The sequence below is a fragment of the Lichenostomus cassidix genome, chromosome 28, assembly GCF_008360975.1.
Source record: "Lichenostomus cassidix isolate B80296 chromosome 28, HeHo_3.0, whole genome shotgun sequence".
Taxonomy (NCBI): domain Eukaryota; kingdom Metazoa; phylum Chordata; class Aves; order Passeriformes; family Meliphagidae; genus Lichenostomus; species Lichenostomus cassidix.
In genome coordinates, this window is record NC_139508.1 from 1,618,706 (window position 1) to 1,646,597 (window position 27,892).

Sequence of the window (27,892 nt, forward strand, 5' to 3'; positions counted from 1 at the left end):
CATTCCCACCCCTCCTCGCCCCGCACCGCCCCGGTGACGCGAGCGCCTTATTGCGACAAAAAAAAATCCCAGGGAATTCGGGGCTTTCGGGAATTTCCAGCCGGGAAAGGCTCGGCGAGGCTCCCGCTGGGATTTGGGATGAGGGAGAAGCGTTTGGGATTTGGGATTTTAGTGCAAGAAACGCTGCCCCATGCACGGCGTTCCCGGGAAATGCTGCTCCCCCGGCTGGAAAAGGTCCTGGGAAGCTGGGGAGGGAATTTTTTGGGGATATTTTTGGGATTCGGGGTGAGGGAGCGGGGCTGAGGCACGGCTGAATGGGGCGAAAATCCCGGGAATCCCGGAATTCCAGGAGCGCGGTGATCCCGGAGGATCCGAAGGCTGAGCCGCGGCGTGTCGGGGAGCGGGGGAAGGTTTGGGATGTTCCAAAAACCGGGATAACTCCTCCCGGTAAGCCTGGAATTCCACCGTGATTTTCCAGGATTTCCCATTCTTTCTCAGGCTTTTCTAGGCTTTCTCAGGATTTCCAGGCTTTCCCAGGATTTTCCAGGACCTTACAGATTTTCCCAGGATTTTCCAGGCTTTCCCAGGATTTTCCAGTTTTCCCCAGGCTTTTCTAGGCTTTCCCAGGATCTTACAGGTTTTCCCAGGCTTTCCCGGTATTATTTCCCAGGCTTTCCCGGTATTTCCCAGGATTTCCCAGGATTTCCCGGTATTTCCCAGTTTTTCCCAGTTTTTCCCAGTTTCTCCCAGCCTTTCCCAGCTCTCAGTTCTCCACCCGCTCCGCTCCATCTCGACTCCCGGGGCGGTGGCGGCGACTCCGCGCGGCGGGGCCGGGGGGACACGCGGGGACACAGCACAGCGGAGCGCCGGCGCGACCCGGCAGGACACCGGAGCGACTCGGGGCGACACCGGAGCGACTCGGGGCGACACCGACCACCGAGCCCGGTCCCGAGCTAGCCCCGCGGGCGAGCGGCGGCGACAGGCTGCCGATAGCCACGGCGGCGCGGAGCAAGGACCGAGCGGCTCCCCGCTGCCCGGAGCCCCCCGGAGCTCCGGTTAGAGCCTCGGCCCGCCGCCCTCCTCCTCCGCCCGGCTCTCCGCCTCCTCCCGCCCTCCCTCCTCGTTCAGATGAGCCTTCCCGCTCGTTGCCCGCTCCCCCGCGTCCACCGACGGCCCGGCCCGGGGCTGCGGGGACGAACCGGCGGCGGCTCCGTTGCCACCGAGCCCTTCGGACTTGCCGAAATTGAAGAGCTTGCCGGGATTGAACGGCTTGGTGGGCGATTGCACCTTCTCGGTGCTCGCGTCCCGCTTAGTCTCGGGGGATTTGAGGAATTTGAAGCTCAGGAATCCCGGCAGTTTGTTCTCGCTGCCCGTCGGCGATTGCGGCGATCGCGCCGCTCCGGTTCCTCCGCCCGCCGCGCCGCCCGACAGGAACTTCCCCTGCAGCGGGATGATCTGCTTGAGCTTCAGCACGTTGTTGGTGGCCAGCAGCGAGCTGGGCCGCTTGGGTTTGTCGCTCCCGTGGCCGGAGGAGCCGCCGGAGGTTTTGCCCTTGGCCTGGCTCTTGTCGTGGCTCGGGTCCTGCGCGGTGGCCTCGGGTTTGGTGTCGTCGCGGGTGGCTTCGCGCTCCTTGCGCGCCTGGAGCTCGGCGTGGCGCTGCCGCTCCTCCTCCTCGCGCTTGCGGCGCTGCTGCTGCTGGAAGTGGTGCTGCGCCTGGCGCTCGTGCTTCTGGGGACGGCGACATGGGGACAGGGTGAGGACAGCGTGAGGGGACACGGGGACAGCGGCATGAGGGCATGGGGACACCGGGCATGGGGACAGGGCAGGGATCTGCCGCTCGTGCTTCTGGGGACGGCGACATGGGGACAGCGTGGGGACAGCGTGAGGGGACACAGGGACAGCGGTATGAGGGCATGGGGACACCGGGCATGGGGACAGCGCGGGGATCTGCCGCTCGTGCTTCTGGGGACGGCGACATGGGGACGTGGGGACAGGGGGACATGGGGACACGGGGACACTGTGGGGATCCTGCCGCTCATGCTTCTGGGGACAGGGATAGTGGCATGCGGACGTGGGGACAGTGGCCATGGGGACAGTGCCACGGGGACATGGGACATGGGGACAGTGTGGGGGGACAGCAGGACAGCTGCATAGGGGCATGGGGACAGCGGGCATGGGGACACTGCAGAGATCCTGCCGCTCGTGCTTCTGGGGACAGTGACAGAGCCGTGGGGACATGGGGACACCGGGCATGGGGACAGCACGGGGAGACACTGGGTGTGGGGACAGCGGGCATGGGGACACCATGGGGGACACCAGGCATGGGACACTTCTGGGAGCCACACCAACCCCCAGGGACACCTCGGGGATCCTGATGGCCACGGGAACACCGTGGGAATCCAACCAGATCCAGGGACACCTTGGGAACCCCACTGGCCCTTGGGGACACCTTGGGGACACATTGGGGACACCTTGGGGACCCCAACCCCTCACAGGACACACCTTGAAGGCCTCGCGGCGTTGGTACTCCAGCTTGGCCATCTCCTCGGCCACCCAGGCGGGAATGTCCGGAATGGCCACCTGGATGACGTACTTGAGGAGCAGCGCGAAGTGCTGGGGACATGGGGACAGGAATGAGCGTCCGGCTGATCCCAAATCCATCCCTAAATCCATCCCTAAATCCATCCCTAAATCCATCCCATCCCATCCCATCCCAAAATCCACCCCATCCCATCCTTAAATCCATCCCAAAATCCATCCCAAAATCCATCCCAAAATCCATCCCAAAATCCATCCCAAAATCCATCCCATCCCATCCCTAAATCCATCCCAAAATCCATCCCATCCCAAAATCCACCCCATCCCATCCCACCAACCCTATACCTCCAGCATCACCATGGAGCCAAAACCCCAGCAAGAATTTTGGGATCCCAGGTCTGCCCAGACCCCGAGATGACGCTCAGGATGACCCCTGGGATGACCCCATGGCTGACCCCATACCTCCAGAGCCACCACAGAGATGATGGCTCCCTTGGGACTGAGCCAGGGGAAGATCTTTGGGATCCTGGCCCTGCCTGACCCCATATCCTGGACTGACCCTCAGGATGACCCTCAGGATGACCCTCAGGATGACCCCATGGCTGACCCCATGGCTGACCCCATGGCTGACCCCGTACCTCGAGCACCACCACGGACACGATGACCCCGTAAGATCTTTCTTTGGGATCTTTGGGATTTTGGGATCTTTGGGATCTTTGGGATCCTGGCCCAGCCCTGACCCCAGACCCCAGACCCCATGGCTGACCCCATGGCTGACCCCATACCCCTGGCTCACCCCATGGCTGACCCCATACCCCTGACTGACCCCATGGCTGACCCCATGGCTGACCCCATACCTCGAGCACCACCACAGACACAATGACCCCGGAAGAGCTTTCTTTGGGATCTTTGGGATCGTTGGGATCCCGGCCCTGCCTGACCCCATATCCTGGACTGACCCTCAGGCTGACCCCATGGCTGACCCCATGGCTGACCCCGTACCTCGAGTACCACCACGGACACGATGGCTCCCTCGGGGCTCAGCCAGGGGAAGAGGCGCTGCAGCTGGCCGCACTGGGCGATCAGGTAGCAGTTGACCACGATGGCCAGGACACCCATGGCCTCCATCACCTTCTGCAGGACAGGGGACAGGGGACAGCCCTGTCACACCCCCACCGTGTCCCCAAAGTGTCCCCAGTGTCCCCGAGGTCACCAAGGTCCCCACTGATGTACCTGAGGTCCCCACTTGGTGTTCCCAAGGTGCCCAAGGTACCCACTAGGTGTCCCTGAGGTCCCTGCTTGGTGTCCCTGAGGTCCCCAAGGTCCCTGCTTGGTGTCCCTGAGGTCCCCAAGGTCCCCACTCAGTGTCCCCAATATCCTTAACATCCCCAATGTCCCCAGTCCCCCCAACATTCCCAATGTCCCCAAGGTCCCCAGTGCCCCCAATGTCGCCAAGGTCCTCAATGTCCCCAGTGTCTCCAATGTCTCCAATGTCCCCAAGGTCCCCAATGTACTGAAGGTCCCCAAGGTCCTCAGTGTCCCCAATGTCTCCAATGTCCCCAATGTCCCCGATGTCTCCAGTGTCCCCAATGTCCCACCTGCCACTGCCCAATGCTCTGGACATGCTGGCCGAAGGGTCCCTGCAGGCCCAGGGTTGAGTCCCAGATCCAAACCACCCCAACATCCCCAATGTCCCTAAGGTCCCTGATGTCCCCAACGTCCCCAGTGTCCCACCTGCCACTGTCCAATGCTCTGGACATGCTGGCCGAAGGGTCTCTGTGACCTCAGGGTTGAGCCCCAAATCCAAACCACCCCAATGTCCCCAAGGTCCCCAACATCCCCAATGTCCCTGGTGTCCCTAAGGTCCCTGATGTCCCCAATGTCCCCGATGTCCCCAGCGTCCCACCTGCCACTGTCCAATGCTCTGGACGTGCTGGCCGAAGGGTCTCTGTGACCTCAGGGTTGAGCCCCACATCCAAACCACCCCAAGGTCCTCAGTGTCCCCAATGTCCCCAACATCCCCAATGTCCCCAAGATCCCTAATGTACTCAAGGTCCCTGATGTCCCCAGGGTTCCCAAGGTCCTCAGTGTCTCCAATGTCCCCAAGGTCCCCAATGCCCCCAAGGTCCCTAATGTCACCAATATCCCCAAGGTCCTCAATGTCCCTGATGTCCCCAATGTACTCAAGGTCCTCAAGGTCCTCAGTGTCTCCAATGTCTTGAATGTCCTGAAGTTCCTCAATGTCCTCAATATCCCCAATGTCCCCAAGGTCCCCAACATCCCCAATGTCCCTGGTGTCCCTAAGGTCCCTGATGTCCCCGATGTCCCCGATGTCCCCAGCGTCCCACCTGCCACTGGCCGATGCTCTGGACGCGCTGGCCGAAGGGTCTCTGCGATGTCAGGGTTGAGCCCCAAATCCAAACCACCCCAATGTCCCTAAGGTCCCCAACATCCCCAATGTCCCCGATGTCCCTGATGTCCCCAACGTCCCCAGCGTCCCACCTGCCACTGTCCAATGCTCTGGACGCGCTGGCTGAAGGGTCTCTGTGACCTCAGGGTTGAGCCCCACATCCAAACCACCCCAAGGTCCCCAAGGTCCCCAACATCCCCAACATCCGCAATGCCCCCAGTGACCCCAATGTCTCCAACGTCCCCAGTGTCCCACCTGCCACTGGCCGATGCTCTGGACGCGCTGGCCGAAGGGTCTCTGCAGGCCGGTGCAGAGCTTGAAGGCGTCGCTGCGGATCTCCAGGACGTTGTTGACCAGCGCGCACATGGCGGCCAGCGGGAAGGCCGAGGAGAAGAGGACAACGTAGCCGAACTGGATGAACATCTCCTGGTAGTCCTGGAAGGTGTCCTGAGGAATCGGGGAGAAATCGCGGGGTTTTGGGAAATTTTGGGATGCGGGGTTGGGAAATGGGTGGGGTGTGCAGTTTGGGGATGGTTGGGAATGTCTTGGGATGTGCTGGGGAGAGGGATGTGGGGTTTGGGGTTTCCTGGTGGGTTTTGTGGGATCACTGGTGGGTTTTATGGGATCACTGGGGGATTTTTATGGGATCACTGGAGGTTTTTATGGAATCACTGGGGGTTTTTATGGGATCATTTCTGGTTTTTGTGGAATCACTGGTGGGTTTTTATGGGATCATTGATGGTTTTCATGGAATCACAGGTGGGTTTTATGGGATCACAGGTGGTTTTTATGGGAGCACTGGGGTTTTTATGGGATCATTGAGGGATTTTTATGGGATCACTGTGGGTTTTTATGGGATCACTGGAGGTTTTTATGGGATCATTGAGGGATTTTTATGGGATAACTGGGGGTTTTTATGGGATCACTGGTGGTTTTTGTGGGATCACAGATGGTTTTTATGGGATCACAGGTGGGTTTTGTGGGATCACTGGGGTTTTTTTATGGAATCTCTGGGGGTTTTTATGGAATCACTGGGGGTTTTTATGGCGTTGGTGGTTTTCATGGAATCACTGGTGGGTATTTATGGGATCACTGGAGGTTTTTACAGGATCATTTCTGGTTTTTGTGGGATCACTGGGGGTTTTATGGGATCACTGGTGGTTTTTATGGGATCACTGGTGGGGTTTTATGGGATCACTGGTGGTTTTTATGGGATCATTGAGGGATTTTTATGGGATAACTGGGGGTTTTTATGGGATCACTGTGGGTTTTTATGGGATCACTGGTGGTTTTTATGGGATCACTGGTGGTTTTTATGGGATCACTGTGGGTTTTTATGGGATCACTGGTGGTTTTTATGGGATCACTGTGGGTTTTTATGGGATCATTGGAGGTTTTAATGGGATCACTGGTGGGTTTTATGGGATCACTGGGGTTTTTATGGGATCACTGTGGGTTTTTATGGGATCACTGGGGTTTTTATGGGATCACTGGAGGTTTTTATGGGATCACTGTGGGTTTTTATGGGATCACTGGAGGTTTTTATGGGATCACTGGGGGTTTTATGGGATCACTGGGGGTTTTATGGGATCACTGGTGGGTTTTATGGGATCACAGGTGGTTTTATGGGATCACTGGGGGTTTTATGGGATCACTGGTGGTTTTTATGGAATCACTGGGGGTTTTTATGGAATCACTGGGGGTTTTTATGGGATCATTTCTGGTTTTTGTGGAATCACTGGAGGTTTTTATGGGATCACTGGGTTTTTTTAATGGGATCACTGGTGGGTTTTGTGGGACCACTGTGGTTTTTGTGGGATCACTGGGGGTTTTTTCTGGAATCACTGGAGGTTCGGAATCACTGGGTTTTTTATGGGATCTCAGGTGGTTTTATGGAATCTCAGGTGGTTTTACGGAATCACTGGGGTTTTTTTATGGAATCTCTGGTGGTTTTTATGTGATCATTGATGGTTTTCATGGACTCACTGGTGGGTTTTTATGGGATCACTGGAGGTTTTTATGGGATCATTTCTGGTTTTTATGGGATCACAGGTGGTTTTATGGGATCACTGGGGGTTTTATGGGATCACTGGGGGTTTTTTATGCCCGGGCACAGCCAGGCTCGTGTCCAGCCCCTGCCACCACCTCCCCGGGGGACACAGGTGACAAAGAGGACACAGATGATACGGATGACAAAGGTGACACAAGTGCCACAGGTGACAAAGGTGACAGAGGTGATATGGGTGACAAAGGGGACACAGCTGGCACAGGTGACAAAAGGTGACAAAGGTAACATAGGTGACAAAGGTAACACAGGTGCCAAAGGTGACAAAGGTAATAAAGGTGCCACAGATGACACAGGTGACAGAGGTGCCATAGGTGACAAAGGTGCCACAGGTGCCACAAGTGACAAAGGATGACAAAAGGTGGCAAAGGGTGGCAAAGGTGACAGAGGTGCCACAGATGCCACAGGTAACAAAGGTGACACAGGGGCCAAAGGTGACACAGATGACAAAGGTGACAAGGGAACACAGGTGACAAAGAGGCCACAGGCAACACAGGTGACACAGATGATAAAGGTGAGAAGGGGACAAAGATGAGACAGGTGCCACACGTGCCAGAGGTGCCACAGGTGCCAAATGTGCCAAGGGTGACACAGGTGACAAAGGGGCCACATATAACAAAGGTGACACAGGTAACAAAGGTGACAAAGAGGACACAGGTGACAAAGGTGCCACAGGTAATAAAAGGTGACACAGGTAATAAAGGTGCCAAATGTGCCACAGGTGACAAAGGTGACACGGGTGACAGAGGTGCCACCAGTGACAAAGGTGACACGGGTGCCACAGGTGCCACAGGTACCACAGGTGCCACAGGTGACAAAGGTGACAAAGATGACAAAGATGACAAAGGTGCCACAGGTGCCACAGGTACCACAGGTGACAAAGGTGACACAGGTAATAAAGATGACAAAGATGACAAAGATCCCACAGGTACCATAGGTGACAAAGGTGACATGGGTGACAGAGGTGCTACAGGTGCCAAATGTGCCACAGGTGCCAAAGGTGCCACAGGGTGCCACAGTTACCACAGGGTACCACAGGTGACAAAGGTGCCACAGGTGCCACAGGTACCACAGGTGACAAAGGCGGGTGCCACAGGTGCCAAATGTGCCACAGGTGCCAAATGTGCCACAGGTGCCACAGGTGACAAAGGTGACACAGGTGACAAAGGTGACACAGATGACACAGGTGCCACCCACCACCCACCTCATACTTCTTCATGCAGCTCTCCACCTCGGCCTGCGTCAGCTGCGTGGAGAAATCCTCCTCGGGCGGGTCGATCCACGACGCTCGGTTCCTCTTCCTCCCCTCCTCCTCTCCCTCCTCCTCCTCCTCCTCCCTCCTCCTCCTCCTCCTCGCCACGCCGCCCGTCTCCCTGGCCGGGCTTCCCCCCGGTGGAGCTTCGGCCTCCTCCTCCTCCTCCTCGTCGCCCATGTCGAACACGGCGGCGGGGTCCATGCCCTTCTCCACCATGGTGGGGCTGCCCTCCTCCAGGAACGGCTCCTCCTCGTGGCCAGCGGGCTCGGCGCGCCGCTCGCCGCGCTCGATGAAGCTCACCTGGCGGAGGAACGGTGGGAATGAATGGTTTTTATAAATATGTGTTTTATATGTATTTATATGTTTTCGCCGCGCGCGATGAAGCTCACCCTGGGGGAGAAATGGTGGGAATGAATATGTAAATTGTGTGAATAAATGGTTTTTGTAAATGTGTGTTTTATATATCTTTGTATATATGTATAGATATCTTTTAATCTTTGTATCTTTATATATATATGTGATATATATAAAATATATAAATATACAATTATATATATAAATGTATGATATATAAATAATATAAATTATATATATAAATGAGAGAAATTTTATATATAGATATAAATGATATAAATGATATATATATAGCGTATATATATATATTTCTAGCACATATATTTATGTGCTAGAAATGTGGTGAGAAATACACACTTGCTCACCTGGGGGAGAAATTATAGAAACAAATATGTAAACGGTGTGAATAAATGATTTTTATCAATATGTATTTAATATGTATTTAGATATTTATATGATAGCTATAAAATATATAAATAAACGATATAGACGTATTCTATATAAATTAGATAAATAATATATATGATATATTATTATTATCTATTACTATATTATTATATATATAATTTATATTATATTATATTATATTATGTTATATTATGTTATATTATATTTATATAATATAATATAATATAATATAATATAATATAATATATTATATTATATTAATCTTATATCTTATATCTTATATCTTATCTATTATTATATGTATTATTATATGTATTATTTGGTATTATTATATATTATTATATTATTATATATTATTATATATTATTATATATTATTATTATATATCAAATAATTCACTATACATCATACACATCACACACTAACCCATCACCACAACCACCACATTCCCAAAAAACCTCCAATTCCTCCCCATCACCTTCTTCAGCTTCAGCCCCGCGCAGTCCAGCGCGCTCTCCTCCTCCTCCTCCTCCCCTCCTCGCCGCTCTTCCTCCTCCTCCTCCTCCTCCTCGGGCACTCCGCACCCTCCGTTCACGCACTTCTTGCCGCTCTCGGCTCCGGGCTGCGCTGGTCGCCGCGGGGCGAGCAGGCGGAGCAGGGCGCGGGCGAGCTGTCGCAGGCGGGGCACGCTGATGTCGCCGCGGCGCAGGCGGCGGTACAGGTGCGGCTGCGACACCTCGCGCACGTTCTGCAGGAACTGCCGCGTGATCAGCAGCGTCGCCAGCATCTGGTGGGGACAACGAGGGTGGCGGGTCACCTACCCTGCCGAGGCGGGGGTGGCCCCGCGGGGTGGGTGATGGATTCTGGTGTCCCCACGGGGTACCTGCTCTTTCTGGTGTCACTGTCCCTCTCTTGTCCTCAAGAGGTCCCCACTCCTCCCCATTGTCCCCACGAGGTCCCTGCTCTTTCTGGTGTCCCCACGGGGTCCCTGCTCCTCTCTGGTGTCACTGTCCCTCTCTGTTGTCCCCACGAGGTCCCTGTCCCTCTCTGGTGTCCCCACGAGGTCACTGCTCCTCTCTGGTGTCACTGTCCCTCTCTGGTGTCCCCACGAGGTCGCTGCTCCTCCTGAGGTGTCCCTGCTCCTCCCTGTCGTCCCCACAGTGTCCCCACCCCTCCGCACGGCTGTGCTGGCAGCGCAGGACCGCCAAACCCTGCGTGTCCCTCCTGAGTGTCCCCTCCTGCTGTCCCCTCCTCCATATCCCTCCTGCGATGTCCCCCCCCGCTGTCTTCTCCTCCATGTCCCCTCTTGTGTGTCCCCACCTTTGATGTCCCCTTCTGTCCCCTCCTGCTGTCCCTCCTCCTGCCACCCCCACCACTAACACCCACACCCGCTGCGCGCTGGGGACACCTCGGCTACACTTCGGGGAGACAGGGTGACACTTTGGGGACACCCGGCGACACTGCCACCCCCTCCTGCACCTTTGATGTCCCCTTCTGTCCCCTCCTCCTGCCACCCCCACCACTACCCACACCCTCTGCGTGCTGGGGACACCTCGGCTACCCTTCGGGGACACTCGGGGGACACAGGGTGACACTTTGGGGACACAGCGTGACACTTTGGGGACACCCGGCGACCCTGCCACCCCCTCCCCCGAAGCTCCTACTTTGGAGACTCCCAGCGTCCAGCAGGAGCGCAGGAGGCGCCTGAGGAAGATGAGGGAGAGGTGGAGGTGGAGGAGGATGGAGGGGAGCAGAGCCTCCCGGAGCTGCCGCGCGAGGCTCTGCGACAGGGACAGGATGAGCAGGAGCTGCGGAAGGGACACGGCGACACGCACACGGCGACACGCACACGGCGACACGCACACGGTGACAGCACGGCGACACCACGAGGGACACACATGTAGAGATGAGCCGTGAGCAGCGCTGGGAGGCGCCGAGGGGTGGGGACATCGGTGGGGACATCGGTGGGGACACCGGCGGGGTGGGAGGGGTTTGGGGACAGTTTGGGGACACCCAGCGAGGTGTGGTGGGGTCGGAGGGGTTTGGGGACACTTTGGGGATACTCAGTGGGGTGTGGTGGTGGTGGCGGGAGTGGGATGAGAATGGTGTGGGGACAGTTTGGGGACACGTGCGGGGACATCAGTGGGGTGCGGTGGGGTGGGAGGGGTTTGGGGACACTTTGGGGACATGCAGTGGGGTGTGGTGGTGATGGCGGGAGGGGAATGAGAGGGTTTGGGGACACTTTGGGGACATGCAGTGGGGTGTGGTGGTGATGGCTGGAGGGGAATGAGGGGGTTTGGGGACACTCTGGGGACACTCTGGGGACACTCCGGTAGGGTTTCCACAGGCGAGGACACTCTGGGAACACTTTGGGGACACTCAGGTGTTGCAGTGATGGTGGCAGGAATGGGATGAGAGGGTTTGGGGACACTCTGGGGACATCCAGGGGTTGCAGTGATGGTGGCAGGAGTGGAATGAGGGGGTTTGGGGACACTTTGGGGACACTCTGGGAACACTTTGGGGACACTCAGGCGTTGCAGTGATGGTGGCAGGAGTGGGATGAGAGGGTTTGGGGACACTTTGGGGACACTCTGGGAACACTTTGGGGACACTCAGGGGTTGCAGTGATGGTGGCAGGAGTGGAATGAGGGGGTTTGGGGACACTTTGGGGACACCAGGCAGGGTCCTCACATGCAGGGACACCCGGCAGGGTGTGGTGATGGTGACAGGAGTGGGATGAGGGGGGTTGGGGACACTTTGGGGACACTTTGGGGACACTTTGGCGTCCCCTCACCTCCTTGAGGCGCTCCATGTCCTTGAGGTAGAATCCGATGTAGAAAAGGCTCAGGTAGGAGTTGACGAACTGGAACTGCGGGAGGAGGGTGACAGTGACACAGGTGTCCCCGCGGTCACCTCGGTGTCCCCGCGGTGGTGGCAGGAGCATTCCTGTCCCCTCATGTCCCCGCAGCGGGGGTTGGGACCTCTCCAGTGCCCTCTGTCCCTCACCCAGAGCTGCCAGGACCTCTCTGGTCACTTCTGTCCCCCCAGAATCCCTCAAGTCCCCTCTGTCCCCTCACCAAGAGCCACTGGGACACTCCCAGTCCCTCCCAGTGCCTCCCAGTCCCCTCTCCAGTCCCCTGCAGTCCCTGCAGTCCCCTCCAGTCCCTCCAGTCTCCCCCAGTGTCCCCAGTGTCCCCTCACCAAGAGCCACTGGGACACTCCCAGTCCTTCCCAGTCCCAGAGTCCTCCCAACCCTCCCAGTGTCCCCAGCGTCCCCAGAGTGCCCAGTCTCTCCCAGTGTCCCTAGTGTCCCCAGCGTCCCCAGTGTCTGCAGTCCTTCCCAGTGTCCCCAGTGCCCCCAGATCCCCCAGTCCCAGTGTCCCCCCAGTCCCCCCAGTCTCTCCCAGTGTCCCCAGTCCCCCCTCCCAGTTCCTCCCGTCCCTCCAGATCCCAGTGCCCCCAATGCCCCCAGTGTCCCCAGTGTCCGCAGTCCCTCCCAGTGTCCCCAGTGTCCCCAGTGTCTCCAGTGTCCCCAGTGTCCCCAGCATCCCCAGTGTCCCCAGTGTCCCCAGTCCCCTCACCAGCACGATTTTGATGATGAGGTGTTTCTCATAGGCGCTCTGCAGCCGGTAGTTCTCTGCGGGGCACAGTGTGGGGTCAGGGTTTGGGGGGTCACAGCCACCCCCAGGGCCACCCCAGGGCCACCCCAGTGTCACCCCAGGGCCACCACGCACCCATGTCATTGAGCCACAAGGCCACTTTCTTGTAGAGCTCATCGCAGGCGGTGACAATGACAGCCAGGATGATCTTGGGCAGGAAGCGGAGGATGCGCGGCAGCTCGGGGACACTGAGCACGAACTCCTGCGGGGACAGCGTGGGGACAGCGTGGGGACACAGTGGGGACAGCTTGGGGACGGGGGTGGGGATGGGGTTAGGGACAGGGTGGGGGGACAGGGATGGGATGGGATGGGATGGGATGGGATGGGATGGGATGGGATGGGATGGGGACAGGGACAGGGACAGGGATGGGGACAGAGATGGGGACAGGGATGGGACAGGGTTAGGGACAAGGACAAGGATGGGTATAGGGACAGTGAAAAGGACAGGGAAAGGATGAGGAACAGAGACAGGGACAAGGACAGGGACAGGGATAGGGACAGGGACAGGGGACAGGACCAGGATGAGGTTCAGGACCAGGATCGGGGTCAGGAATAGGATCAGGATCAGGGACAGGACCAGGATGAGGATCGGGGTGAGGAATAGGGTCAGGATCAGGACCAGGATCAGATTTGAAGACAGGGACAGGAGCAGGAGCAGGAGAAGGATCAGGACCAGGTTTGGGGACAGGGACAGGGACAGGGACAGGGACAGGGACAGGGATGGGACAGGGAGAGGGAGAGGGAGAGGGAGAGGGAGAGGGACAGGAACAGGGACAGGGCCAGGGCCAGGGCCAGGGCCAGGGATGGGACAGGGATGGGACAGGGACAGGGACAGGGACAGGGACAGGGATGGGACAGGGACAGGGACAGGACCAGGCTTGGGGCCAGGACCAGGGCCAGTGACTGTGACAGTGACAAGGACAGGGCCAGGGCCAGTTTTGCAGGCAGGGATGGGGACAGGACCAGGTCTGGGGACAGTGCCAGGGCCAGGTTTGGGGACAGGGACAGGGCCAGGTTTGGGGACAGGGACAGGGCCCCACCTGGAGCTGGAAGCAGGCGAGCATGAGGAGGAAGACGAGGCAGAGGCAGGCGAGGCAGACAGGGAGGCTGACGAGGCTCTGGAACAGCAGCCGCTTCCAGGGGGGATAGTAGAACTCCTCAGCACTCGTCACGGGGCTGATCCGCTTCATCCCCTGTGTGGGGACAGCAGGTGTGACCCTATAACTCTGTGGGGTCTCTCTGAACCCCCTGGGATGGGATCCCCTCAAACGGAATGGGATCCCCAAAAGGGAATCCCAGGGGGGATAATAAAACTCCTCGGCGCTCATCACGGGGCTGATCCGCTTCATCCCCTGTGTGGGGACAGCAGGTGTGACCCTATAAATCTGTGGGGTCTCTCTGAACTCCCTGGGATAGGATCCCCCAAAAGGGGTGAAATCCCCCAAAAGGAATGGGATACCCAAAAAGGGAATCTTAGGGGGGATAACAGAACTCCTCAGCGCTCGTCACGGGGCTGATCCTCTTCATCCCCTGTGTGGGAACAGCAGGTGTGACCCTATAACTCTGTTGGGTGTCTCTGAACCCTCTGGGGTTGGGGTCCCCCAAAAGGAATGGGATCCCCCAAAAAGGAATCCCAGGGGGGATAATAAAACTCCTCAGCACTCATCACGGGGCTGATCCGCTTCATCCCCTGTTTGGGGTGGGACAGCAGGTGTGACCCTATAAATCTGTGGGGTCTCTCTGGGAGTCTGGGATGGGATACCCCAAAAGGGGTGAAATCCCCCAAAAGGGATGGGATCCCCCACAAGGAATGGGATTTTTCCCAAGGAACAGGACTTTTCCCAAGGGATGGATCCCCCACAGGATATGGGATTTTTCCCAAGGAATGGGATTTTTCCCTAGGAATGGGACTTTTCCCCAAGGAACAGAACATTTCCCAAGGAACAGAACTTTTCCAAAGGAAGGGGATTTTTCCCAAGGAACCGGACATTTCCCCAAGGACCAGGATTTTTCCCCAGGACTGGGACATTTCCCAAGGAATGGGACTTTTCCCCAAGGACCAGGATTTTTCCCAAGTAATGGGATTTTTCCCAAGGACCAGAACCTTTCCCAAGGGCCAGGACATTTCCCAAGGAATGGGACCTTTCCCAAGTCATTGGATTTTCCCCAAGGACCAGGATTTCCCCCAAGGATCAGGATTTTCCCCAGGACCAGGACATTTCCCAAGGAATGGGACTTTTCCCAAGGAACAGGACCTTTCCCAAAGGACGGGATACCCCACAAGATACAAGATTTTTCCCAAGTAATGGGTTTTTTCCCAAGAAACGGGATTTTTCCCAAGTAATGGGATTTTTCCCCAGGACCAGGACATTTCCCCAGGACCAGGATTTCCCGCAAGGACCAAGATTTTCCTCAGGACCATGTCATTTCTGCAGGACCAGGACATTCCCCAAGCACCAGGACATTTCCCAAGGACCAGGATTTCCCCCAAAGACCAGGATTTCCCCCAAGAACCAGGACATTCCCTAGGACCATGTCATTTCTCAAGGACCAGGACATTCCCCAAGCACCAGGATTTCCCTCAAAGACCAGGACATTCCCCAAGCACCAGGATTTCCCTCAAAGACCAGGATTTCCCCCAAGGACCAGGATTTCTCCCAAGCACCAGGACATTCCCCAAGCACCAGGACATTCCCCAAGCACCAGGACATTCCCCAAGCACCAGGACATTCCCCAAGCACCAGGACATTTCCCAAGGACCAGGATTCCCCCAAGGACCAGGATCCCCAGGCTCTGACCCGGAATTGGGGTCGCGGCTCCTCCAGGGACTCGGCCGGGCTGTCCAGCGTCCCCCACTTGTAGGCGAACTCGGCGCCGCGGCGTTTCCACTCCTCCAGGAAGAGCGTGGCCCAGACCACGTTGAAGAGAGCGAAAACCACGCAGGAGATGTCCTGGCTGGTCTGGGGGACAAACGGCACCCACTGACCCCAAAATCGGGGATTGGGGGATTTGGGGGATTTGGGGGATTTGGGGGAAAGGGAGGGAATATGGAGGAGGGGTGGGGAAATCTCAGGGAAGGGTGGGAAATGCAAAAGGAGAGATGGAAAACCCAAGAGGGATGGAAACACCAAGGAGGGACTGAAAACCCACAAAAAATCCCACACAGAGGTTTGGAAAACCCCAAAGAGGGATGGAAAACCCACAAGGAGGGAAGAAAAACCCACAAGGAGGGATGGAAACCCCAAGGAGGGAAGAAAAACTCACAATGAGGGATGGAAACCCCAAGGAGAGATGGAAACCCCAAGGAGGGAAGAAAAACTCACAATGAGGGATGGAAACCCCAAAAAGGGAAGAAAAATCCACAAAGAAGGACTGAAACCCCAAGGAAGGATGGGAAACCCCAAGGAGGGACACAAATGCCCCAGGAAGACCAGGAACCTCCCTGTGAGCCCAAACTCTGTGACCCCAAACCCCAAACTCCAAACCTTGTGACCCAAAACCCCAAACTCCAAACCTTATGACCCCAAACTCCATGACCCCAAACCCCAAACTCCAAATCCCATGACCCCAAACCCCAAACTCCGTGACCCCAAACCCCAAACCCCCTGGCCCTGTGACCTCAAATCCTGTGACCCCAAACCCCAAACTCCAAATCCTGTGACCCCAAACCCCAAACTCCGTGACCTCAAACTCTGCGACCCCAAACCCTGTGACCCCAAGCCCCAAACCCCAATCCCCATGACTCCAAATCCCATGACCCCAAACCCCAAACCCCGTGACCCCAAACTCTGCGACCCCAAATCCCATGACCCTAAACCCCAAATCCCGTGACCCCAAACCCCAAACTCCAAATCCCGTGACCCCAGACCCCAAACTCTGTGACCCCAAACCCCCTGACCCCAAACCCCCTGACCCCAAATCCCATGACCCCAAACTTCAAACCCCATGACCCCAAACCCCAAACCCTGTAACCCCAATCCCCAAACCCCAAACACGACCCCAAATCCCATGACCCCAAACCCCAAAGTCCAAACCCCCGACCCTGTGACCCCAAATCCCATGACCCCAAACCCTGTGACCCCAAACCCCAAACGCTGTGACCCCAAACCCCAAATCCCACCTGGTCGCTGTCGGTGAAGGTGTATAGGATCGACCCGAACACCGCTGGGTACACCATGGCCGAGGTGTAAAACCCCAACCAGGCGAAGTACATGGCGATCTTCACCCCAAAATAGTCACAGATGTCATCTGGGGGGACAGCGGGGTCAGCGATCCCAAAAACAACAAGGGAAACCCCAAAAAACATCCCGGGAAACCCCAAAAACCACCCCAGATAACCCCAAAAACCACCCCAGGGAAACCCCAAAAAACAGCCTGAGTAACCCCAAAAACCACCCCAGATAACCCCAAAAACCACCCCAGATAACCCCAAAAACCACCCCAGGGAAACCCCAAAAAACACCCTGAGTAACCCCAAAAAACAACCCCAGATAACCCCAAAACCCACCCCAGATAACCTCAAAAACCACCTCGGGAAACCCCAAAAACTACCCTGGATAACCCCAAAAACCTCCCCAGATAACCCCAAAATAGTCACAGATGTCATCTGGGGGGACAGGGGGTGTCAGCAGGGCTGTGACCCTAAGACCTCAATAGGGTCAGCCCAAAACCCCAATGGGGTCATCCCAAAGTCTCACCGAGGGGCTGGGACCCCAAAACCCCCCCAAGAGTGACCCCAAACCCCCCCGGTGACCCCAAAAACCCCAAATCTCACCGAGGGGCTGCGCCTCGCACACTGCCTGCACTCAGGTGATCCCAAATGACCCCAAAACCCCCCAAATGACCCCAAATCGCCCCAAATCCTCCCAAAACCCCCAAATCTCACCGAGGGGCTGCGCCTCGCACACTGCCTGCACCCAGGTGACCCCAAATGACCCCAAATCCCCCCAAAATCTCCCGAAAACCCTAAAGCTCACCAAGGGGCTGCGCCTCGCACACCGCCTGCACCCAGAATGACCCCAAATGACCCCAAAAACCCCCAGAAACCTCAGGGTGACCCCAAAAACCCCAAATCTCACCTAGGGGCTGCGTCTCGCCTACTGCCTGCACCCAGGTAACCCCAAATCCCCCCAGAATCTCCCCAAAAACCCCAAATCTCGCCGAGGGGCTGCGCCTCACACACCACCTGCACCCAGGGTGACCCCAAACCCTCTGGAATGACCCCAAACCCCCTGGTGACCCCAAAAACCCCAAATCTCACCGAGGGGCTGCGCCTCGCACACCGCCTGCACCCAGGTGACCCCAAATGACCCCAAACACCCCAAAATCACCCCAAATCCCCCCAAATTCCCCCCAAAACCCCCAAATCTCACCGAGGGGCTGTGCCTCACACACCACCTGCACCCAGGTGACCCCAAATGACCCCAAATCCCCCCAGAATCACCCCAAAACCCCCAAATCTCACCGAGGGGCTGCGCCTCGCACACCGCCTGCACCCAGGTGATCCCAAAACCCCAAATCTCACCGAGGGGCTGCGCCTCGCACACCGCCTGCACCCAGGTGACCCCAAATGACCCCAAACACCCCAAAATCACCTCAAAAACCCCAAATCTCCCCAAAACCCCAAATCTCACCGAGAGGCTGAGCCTCGCACACCGCCTGCACCCAGGACTTCATGAGGCGCTTTAGGATTCTCTGCTCGTGCAGCGGGAAGAGCTGCTGGATCACCCCGCGGGCCGCCAGCTCTGGGACTGTGACAATGGGGACAGGGGGACAGCGGGGTTAGTGGGGACAGGGGGGACAGTGGGGGCGATGGGGACAGGGGGGACAGTGGGGCGATGGGGTTAATGGGGATAATGGGGACAGTGGGGTCGATGGGGTCAGTGGGGTCAGTGGGATTAATGGGGTCAATGGGGACAGGGAACAGCTGCTGGATCACAGGCTGCCAGCTCCGGGACTGGGGCATGGGGACAGCGGGGTTAAGGGGGACAGTGGGGACACCGGGGACAATGGGGACAGTCTGGTTAATGGGGTTAATGGGGACAATGGGGACAATGGGGACAGTGGGGACAGTGGGGACAATGGAGGCAATGGGGATAATGGGGGTAATGGGGACAGTGGGGACAATGGGGACATGTGGTGTTAGGGACACCCCTGGGACCCCCAATGGCCCCAGGCCACCAGCTCCAGGACTGCAACAGGGGGACAGAGGGGACAATGGGTCAATGGGGACAATGGGGTCAGTGGGGTTAATGGGGTCAGTGGGGACAGGGAACAGCTGCTGAATCATGGGCTGCCAGCTCCGGGACTGGGACAGGGGACAGTGGGGTTAATGGGGACAATGGGGACAATGGGGACAGTGGGGACAATGGGACAGTGGGGACAATGGGACAGTGGGGACAATGGGGTTAATGGGGGCGATGGGGTTAATGGGGTGCCACCAGGTGTCATTGCAGTGCCATTGGGTGGCATGACAGTGTCACCAAGTGCCATGGCAATGTCATGGCAGTGTCACCAGGTGCCATGGCAGTGCCATGGCAGTGTCACCGGGGGTCATGGCAGTGTCACCAAGTGCCATGGCAATGTCATGGCAGTGTCACCAGGTGCCATGGCAGTGCCATTGGGTGCCATGGCAGTGTCACCGGGGGTCATGGCAGTGTCACCAAGTGCCATTGGGTGCCATGGCAGTGTCACCAAGTGCCATGGCAATGTCATGGCAGTGTCACCAGGGGTCATGGCAGTGTCGTGGCAGTGTCACCAGGGGTCACGGCAGTGTCGTGGCAGTGTCACCAGGGGTCATGGCAGTGTCGTGGCAGTGTCACCAGGGGTCACGGCAGTGTCACCAAGTGCCATTGGGTGCCATGGCAGTGTCACCAGGTGCCATGGCAGTGTCGCCAAGTGCCATATCAATGCCATGGCAGTGTCACCAGTGCCACAGCAGTGTCCCCAGTGCCACACTCACTGATGGGCTGTCCCTCCAGGAAGTGGATGTTGTGCAGAGCCTCTCCCTGCTTGGCGCGCAGGTTCTCCAGCCAGTACCGGATGATGTTCTGCCGCTCCTGCGGGGACACCGCCGTGGGCCACCTGGCCTGTCCCCTCCCTGTCCCATATCCCATGCCCCAAATCCCACAGCCCATAGCCAAATCCCAAATCCCAAATCCCATTCCCACCTGTGAGGTGAAGAAGTAGAGCTCGTTCTCGATGTTCTCGTAGATGTAATCCTCCTCACCGTCCCACATCCCATATCCCAAATCCTATATCCCGTATCCCATACCCCATACCCAAATCCCATATCCCATATCCATATCCCATATCCCATATCCATATCCCCAATCCCAAATCCCAAATCCCAAACCCCAAACCCCACCTGCGAGGTGAAGAAGTAGAGCTCATTCTCGATGTTCTTGTAGATGTAATCCTCCTCACCATCCCATACCCCATACCCCATACCCCATACCCCATATCCCATATCCCATATCCCATACCCACATCCCAAACCCCAAATCCCATATCCCATATCCCATATCCCAAACCCCAAACCCCAATCCCACCTGTGATGTGAAGAAGTAGAGCTCGTTCTCGATGTTCTCGTAGATGTAATCCTCCTCACCATCCCATACCCCACATCCCATACCCCATATCCCAAATCCCAAATCCCCAATCCCCAATCCCAAATCCCACATCCCAAATCCCATACCCACATCCCAAACCCCAAATTCCAAACCCCACCTGTGATGTGAAGAAGTAGAGCTCGTTCTCGATGTTCTCGTAGATGTAATCCTCCTCGCAGGAGAAGCTCCTCATGCCGCCCCCGAACTCTGCCTTCACGGGTTTGCGCAGCCCGATCTCGTCAGCGCCGCGCAGCAGGCTGGGGACACCATGGGGACACCGGGGACATGGAGGGGACACAGTGAGACACGCTGGGGACACCATGGGGACACCAGGGGACAGGGAGGGGACACAGTGAGACACGCTGGGACACTCAGGGGACACCCAGGGGACACCATGGGACATGGAGGGGATATGGTGGGGACATGCTGGGACACGCTGGGGACATGCTGGGACACCGAGGGGACACCATGGGACATGGAGGGGACACAATGAGACACACTGGGGACACTGAGGGGACACCAGGGGACATGGAGGGGACACAATGAGACACACTGGGGACACTCTGGGGACACTCTGAGGACACTGAGGGGACACTCTAGGGACATAGCTGAGGGCACTCTGGGGACACTCTGTGGATACACTGGGGACATGGAGGGAACACAGAGAAGACACACGGGGGACATGCTCGGGACACTCAGGGGACACTCAGGGGACACTCTAGGGACACCAGGTGACACGAGGGGACAAGGTCCCACCTCTCGTAGGTGGCGGTGACGAAGAAGGCGTAGACCCGCGTGTGCTTGTGGTGCCGAACCTGCACGATGAGCTCGGGGATGCCCAGGCGGATGTGGTTCAGCAGCCACAGCAGCGTGTGGTCATCTGTGCTGTCTGCGGGGGACAGCACGGCGTGTCCCGTGTCCCCAGCCGTGTCCCCAACCCTCCATGTGTCCCCATTCCTCCATGTGTCCCCAACTTTCCATGTGTCCCTATCCCAGTCCCCATCCCTGTCCCCAACCCTCCGTGTGGTCATCTGTGCTGTCTGCGGGGGACAGCACAGCATGTCCCATGTCCCCAGCTGTGTCCCCAACCCTCTGTGTGTCCCACATCCTGGTACCCAACCCTTCATGTGTCCCCAACCTTCCATGTGTTCCTATCCCAGTCCCAAACCCTGTCCCCAACCCTCTGTGTGGTCATCTGTGCTGTCTGCGGGGGACAGCAGTGCTGTGTGTCACCCCGTGTCCCCAGCCGTGTCCCCAGCCATGTCCCCATTCCTCCATGTGTCCCCAACTTTCCATGTGTTCCTATCCCAGTCCCCATCCCTGTCCCCAACCCTCTGTGTGGTCATCTGTGCTGTCTGCGGGGGACAGCACAGCATGTCCCATGTCCCCAGCCGCGTCCCCAACCCTCCATGTGTCCCCATTCCTCCACGTGTCCCACATCCTGGTCCTCATCCCTGTCCCAAACCCTCCGTTGGGGTGTGCTGTCTGCCAGGGGACAGCAGTGCTGTGTGTCACCCCGTGTCCCCAGCCACGTCCCCAACCCTCCATGTGTCCCACATCCCGGTACCCAACCCTCCATGTGTCCCCATTCCTCCATGTGTCCCTATCCCAGTCCCAAACCCTGTCCCCAACCCTCCGTGTGGTCATCTGTGCGGTCTGCCAGGGGACAGCAGTGCTGTGTGTCACCCTGTGTCCCCAGCCGTGTCCCCAACCCTCCATGTGTCCCCACCCTGGTCCCCATCCTGTGTGTCCCCCATCCCTTCCCATGTCCCTCATCCCAGTCCCCATTCCTGCCCATCTCCCCATCCCTCCCCCACACCCCTGTCCCTTTTCATGTCCCCATCCCTTCCTGTGTCCCAGTCCCATTGTCCCCATCCCTCGTGATGTCCCCATCCCTTCATCCCCATCCCATGTCCCAGTCTCATTGTCCCCATCCCTTCATCCCCATCCCATGTCCCAGTCCCATTGTCCCCATCCCGGTCCCCATCCCTTCCCATGTCCCAGTCCCATTGTCCCCATCCCTCGTGATGTCCCCATCCCGGTCCCCATCCCTCCACACATTCCCCATCCCAGTCCACTTCACTCCATATATTCACAGTCTGTCCCCTTTGTCCCCATCCCTTCCCATGTCCCATGTCCCCCATCCTTGTCCCCATCCCTCCCCATGTCCCCATCCCTTCATCCCAATCCCTTCACACGTCCACCATCCCAGTCCCCATCACTCCCTGTGTCCTCAACCACTTCCCATGTCCCCCATCCTTGTCCCCATCCCTTTGTCCCCATCCTTCCACACAGCCCCCATTCTGGTCCCCTTCACCCCAAACGTTCTCAACTGCTCCCTGTGTCCCCCATTGTCCCCCATCCCTCCCCATGTCCCCCTCCTTGTCCCCATCCCTGTCCCCATTCCACTCACACCCCCCCTCCTTGTCCCCATCCGTCCCCAAGTCCCTCATCCCTCCCCACACTCACATCCCTCCCCACATCCCACATCTCTCCTCAATCCCACATCCCACATCTCTCTCCACATCCCACATTCCGGTTTCCCCACACACACCCCAATCCCACCTTCCCTGAACACTTCCCAGTCCCAATTTTCCCCAGCCACATCCACCCCATCCCAATTTTCCTGAACACATCCCATTCCCGATATTCCCAGGCACACCCCAATCCTGGTTTCCCAGCCACATCCACCCTAATCCTGGTTTCCCCAAACACATCTCAATCCCACTTTCCTAGCCACATCCCAATCCCGGTTTCCCCAGCCCCATCCCAATCCCTCTTTCCACACCCACCCCAACCCCAATTTCCCCTGCCCCATCCCAATCCCGATTTTCTCCAAACACATCCCAATCCCGATTTCCCGAATGCATCCCAATTCCGATTTTCCCAGACACACCACAGTCCCGGTTTCCCAGCCACATCCACCCAATCCCATATTTTCCCAAACACATTCCAATCCCGATTTCCCCGGCCCCATCCCAATCCCGATTTCCCCACCCACACCCACCCCAATCCCGATTTTCCCCTGCCCCATCCCAATCCCGATTTTCCCAAACACACCCCAATCCCAATTTCCCTGCCCCATCCCAATCCCGATTTTCCCCGGCCCCATCCCAACCCCTCTTTCCCCACCCACACCCACCCCAATCCCGATTTTCCCAAACACACCCCAATCCCAATTTCCTGCCCCATCCCAATCCCGATTTTCCCGGCCCCATCCCAATCCCACTTTCTGCCCCATCCCCAACCCCTTTCCCCACCCACACCCCCAATCCCAATTTCCCAGCCCCATCCCAATCCCGATGTCCCATCCCTACCCGGGAATGTCATGAGCACATCGCAGTTCTCGGTGGGCACCGTTTTCATCCAGGCCTTGTGGGACATGATGTAGCGCCCGGCCTGGAGCAACCTCTTCCCGAAGAGTTTATCTGCCGGGAACGGACCAAAATCCCCGGGAATCCATCAAAATCCCCGGGAAATAGATCCCAAAAATCCCGGGATGGCCGCAGGACGCGTCCCCGGTTGTCCCCAAGCGGCCACGCACAGGTCACAGCGGCGACACCGCCCCGGGATCGGATTTCTCCACCGGCAGATCCCAAAAAAACCACCCCCGACAGCTGCGGGGAGGAGCAGCCAGCGCGTCCCGCCACCCCCGAGGTGCCGAATGTCGCGGGGTGTCACCCCAAAGTCCCCTCACCTCCTGCCGGCGCCCCCCGGCAGGGCCGCGGCTGCGAGGGATGGAGAACCGCAGGAAAAACGGGGAAAAAAAAAAAGCAAAAAAAAGCAGCCGGTTTCCATGGAAACCGCGCCGCCGCGCCGAGGTGGGATGGGGACTGTCCCCAGAGTGCCACCCCGCGGGTGGGACGCGCTGTCGCCGTGCCCGGTGTCCCCAAGTCGCCTGCCCGGTGGGCACCGGGGGGAAAAATCCCAAAAAAATCCCCCCGAGGATGGCAGGATGGAGATCTCCGGTGGCGTTGGGACCCCGTTTGTGGCCTCCCCGCCTCGCTGTCCCCTCCTCGGCCGGGATGGGGGTCCCAGGTGGCGTTGGGACCCCGATTGTCACTTCCCCTCCTCGGTGTCCCCTCGCTGTCCCCTCCTCGCTGTCCCCTCAGTGTCCCCTCCTCGGCCGGGATGGAGATCCCCGGTGGCGTTGGGACCCCGTTTGTCGCCTCCCCGCCTCGCTGTCCCCTCGCTGTCCCCTCCCCGGCAGGGATGTCGCCGCCACTCCCGGTGCCCCGGGGCAGGGAAGGGCTCGGGGTACCGGAAACGCCGGGAAAACAGGAAATGCCTAAGCGCTGATTGCACCCCAACATCTCCGCCGTGACCCCACAAACCGCCCCGGGGAGCTCTGAAAGGCTGTGCTGTCCCCAAGCCGTGGGTGGCACTTGGGGACAGTGCCAGGCTGCCGGGCTGCCACCCCCGCGGTGACACCGGGCCTGGGCATGGCAGTGTGCTGCTCGGTGTGGGTAATCGGGTGGCGAGGTTTTGGGGTGCAGGGGGAGCAGGGTGCTGAGATGCCAGGGTGTTGGGATGTTGGGGTGCCAGGGTATCAGGGTTTTGGGGTCCCAGGGTATTTGGGATGCCAGGGTATCAGGGTTTTGGGATGCCAGCGTATCAGGGTTTTGGGATGCCAAGGTATCAGGGTTTTGGGGTCCCAGGGTATTTGGGATGCCAGGGTATCAGGGGTTTGGGGTGCCATGGTGATGAAGTGTTGGGGTGCCAGGATATCAGGGTTTTGGGGTATTAGGGTATTAGGGTTTGGGGATTCTGGGATATCAGGGTGTTGGGGTATCAGGGTTTTGGGATGCTGGGATATCAGGGTATTAGGATGTTGGGGTGTCAGGGTGCTGGGGTGCCAGGGTATTGGGATGTTGGGGTGCCAGGATATCAGGGTCTTGGGGTATTAGGGTTTCAGGGGTTTGGGGTTCTGGGATATCAGGGTGTTTGGGTATTAGAGTATCAGGGTTTTGGGGTTCTGGGATATCAGGGTGTTGGGGTATCAGGGTTTTGGGATATCAGACGGTTGGGGTATCAGGGTATTGGGATATTAGAGTATCAGAGTATTGGAATGTCGGGGTATCAGGTCCTGGGATAGGGTGTCAGGGTGCAGGGGTGTTGGGGTGCCTGGGTGTTGGGGTTTTGGGGTATCAGGGTGCCGAGGTATTGGGATGTCAGGGTATCAGGGTGCTGCAGTGACAGGGTGTTAGGGTGCTGGGATATCAGGGTGTTGGGATGCCAGGATATTGGGATATCAGGGTGTTGGAATGTTGGGGTATCAGGGTGCTGGGGTGCCAGGGTATTGGGATGTTGGGGTGTTGGGATATCAGGGTATTGGGATATCAGCATATTGGGATGTTGGGGTATTAGGAATTTGGGGTGTTGGGATGTTGGGATATCAGGGTGTTGGGGTATTGGGATATTGGGATATCAGGGTGTTGGGATGTTGGGATATCAGGGTGTTGGGGTATCAGGGTGTTGGGATATCAGGGTGTTGGGATGTTGGGATATTGGGATATCAGGGTGTTGGGATGTTGGGATATTGGGATATCAGGGTGTTGGGGTATTGGGATATCAGGGTGTTGGGATGCTGGGGTATCAGGGTGTTGGGAATATCAGGGTATTGGGATATCTGGGTGTTGGGATATCAGGGTGTTGGGATGTTGGGATGTTGGGGTTTTGGGATAGCAGGGTATTGGGATGTTGGGATATCAGGGTGGTGGGATATTGGGGTCCCAGGGTGCCAGGCCATTAGGGTGCCAGGGCATTGGGATCTCAGGCTGCAGGGCCACCAGGGTGTCCCCTGGGCACCGGACACCGGCAGTGGTGGCCATGCCACCCTGGTGGCAGTGGCCGTGCCACTCTGGCTGCGACGGCCATGCCACTCTGGCGTTGATGGCCCTGTCACTCTGGTGGTGATGGCCATGTCACTCTGGTGGCATTGGCCATGCCACTCTGGCGGCACTGGCCGTGCCACCCTGGCAGCAGTGGCAGTGCCACCGTGGCCGGGCAGCTGGCGCTGGGTGACGCCGCGGGCTGAGCTCACCCTCCCTGCATTATTTATGTCCCGCGGGCAGCGGTGGCACCCGGCGCGGGTGGCGCCTGCGGGGCCCAACGGCGGGCAGGGACAGCGGCGACACTGCCACCCGCCTGTGCCACCGGGCAGTGCCCACCCCGGGGGCGTGGGGGGTTTCCCGCCCAAGGTCACGGGAAAAGAGGGTCCCCGCTGTCCCCAAACTGGGGTGACCGCCACCCTCACCCCACTCCAAGCACGCGACCCTTTCACCCCGCTGTCCCCGGGGACAGCACGGTGCCACCCCCGCGGTGGCCCTGAGGGGTCGGAGAGCGCGGTGCCACCCCGCTTGTCCCCGCGAGTCCCCGGCGGCGCCGCTCACCTTGGCTCCCGGGCTAAGGTCACCGCAGCTGCGGCGTGCGGCCACCGCCACCGAGCCCGGGGGGCCCGAGCGTACCGGGGGGGACACGAAGTGGGTCAGCCACCTCCGCCACGAGTCCCGCTCGGTGCCACGGCAGGCCTTGTCACCTCCCCCCTCCGGCCGAGGCCACCTCAGCCGGGGGGTGGCACCTGGCCCAGCGCCACTCCTTGGCGGGGGGGACACCCCAACGGCAACGTGGGGACAGCGACACAAAGGCTGCGAGCTGCGCCACCCCCCTGTCGTGCCGGGGGGACGCGGGGCTGGGCGGGGGGGACACGAAACACCGGCCCGGGGTGGGGGTGACGCGGGGGGGTGACGCTGGGGGTGTCACCGGTACGAGGGGGACACCGAGCTGGTGGCGAATCCCATCCCGGGGGGACGCGGAGCTGTCGCGGGGGGTGACACCGACACGGCCGCGCTCCCCAGAGACCCCCAGAAGCCCCGTTATGGGGCTGGGGGACACTCGGGGGTACCCCGGTGCTCCCGGGGCGGTGCCGGGATGATGCTCCTAACCGTCCCGGTGGTCCCGGAGCTGTACCGGGGCGATGCTCCGAGCTCCCCCGGTAGCCCCGACACCCCCCCGGCCATCCCGGCCAGCCGCATCCCGGCGAGCCGCATCCGCAGCCAGCCGCAGCCACCGAGCCCCCCCACCCTGCCGGTGCTCCCCCCGGGGCCTTCCCGGTTCCTCCCGCAATCCCCGCCCGGTCCCCCCGTACCCAGCACGCCGGTGGGAGCAGCCGGTTCCGCTCGCTCCTCCGCGGCCGGGGCCCGCCGGGGCCGCTCGCCGTCCTGCGCTGCGGCCGGCGGCTCGGGCATGGTGCGGGGCGCGGCGGGGAGCGGTGCATGGGGCCGCCGGGGCCGCCGGTGCAGCCGCCGGTGCCGCTGCCGGTGCCGGTGCCGCTGCCGGGCGGGGAGGAGGGACAAAGGCGGCGGAGCGCAGCCCGAGCTCCGGTTTAATGCTCTGGTTGGCCGCGGCTCCCCAGCGCCCGCCGCACCGGCCACGCGTGTCCGGCCGCGCCCCGGCTGGGGGGGTCCCGGGGGGGGCGGCGATGCCCGCCGGTGTCCCCCCGGGGTGTCCCCGCGGTGTGTCGTCACCCCCCCGTCATGTCGCCACCCCCCTACATCCCCACCCCCCCTCGCTCTGCCTGTCCCCAGCGCTGTC

The 27,892-nt window shown here is 58.7% G+C and overlaps 1 protein-coding gene across 3 annotated transcripts; it reads right to left on the reverse strand.

Annotated features, from left to right (window-relative positions):
* Nucleotides 1-152: 152 nt before the first annotated feature.
* Nucleotides 153-27,820, reverse strand: ANO8 (anoctamin 8). Of its 3 annotated transcripts, XM_085040186.1 has the most exons (19): nt 27,447-27,820; nt 23,617-23,727; nt 21,056-21,188; nt 20,418-20,556; nt 19,651-19,747; nt 18,323-18,439; nt 16,810-16,937; nt 15,488-15,649; nt 13,730-13,882; nt 12,765-12,891; nt 12,612-12,667; nt 11,825-11,899; nt 10,695-10,838; nt 9,509-9,817; nt 8,218-8,568; nt 5,204-5,395; nt 3,541-3,672; nt 2,503-2,613; nt 153-1,728 (listed from the first exon to the last, which is right to left on the reverse strand). In XM_085040186.1, the coding sequence occupies exons 1-19, from the start codon at nt 27,544-27,546 to the stop codon at nt 1,057-1,059; spliced, it is 3,309 nt and encodes a 1,102-aa protein (XP_084896312.1). In that variant the 5' UTR covers nt 27,547-27,820; the 3' UTR covers nt 153-1,056. The 3 variants fall into 3 exon arrangements, with proteins under 3 accessions (XP_084896312.1, XP_084896313.1, XP_084896314.1); XM_085040187.1 differs by lacking the exon at nt 10,695-10,838 and having other exon boundaries at nt 27,447-27,819; XM_085040188.1 differs by lacking the exons at nt 20,418-20,556; nt 21,056-21,188; nt 23,617-23,727; nt 27,447-27,820 and adding an exon at nt 19,859-19,945.
* Nucleotides 27,821-27,892: the final 72 nt, after the last annotated feature.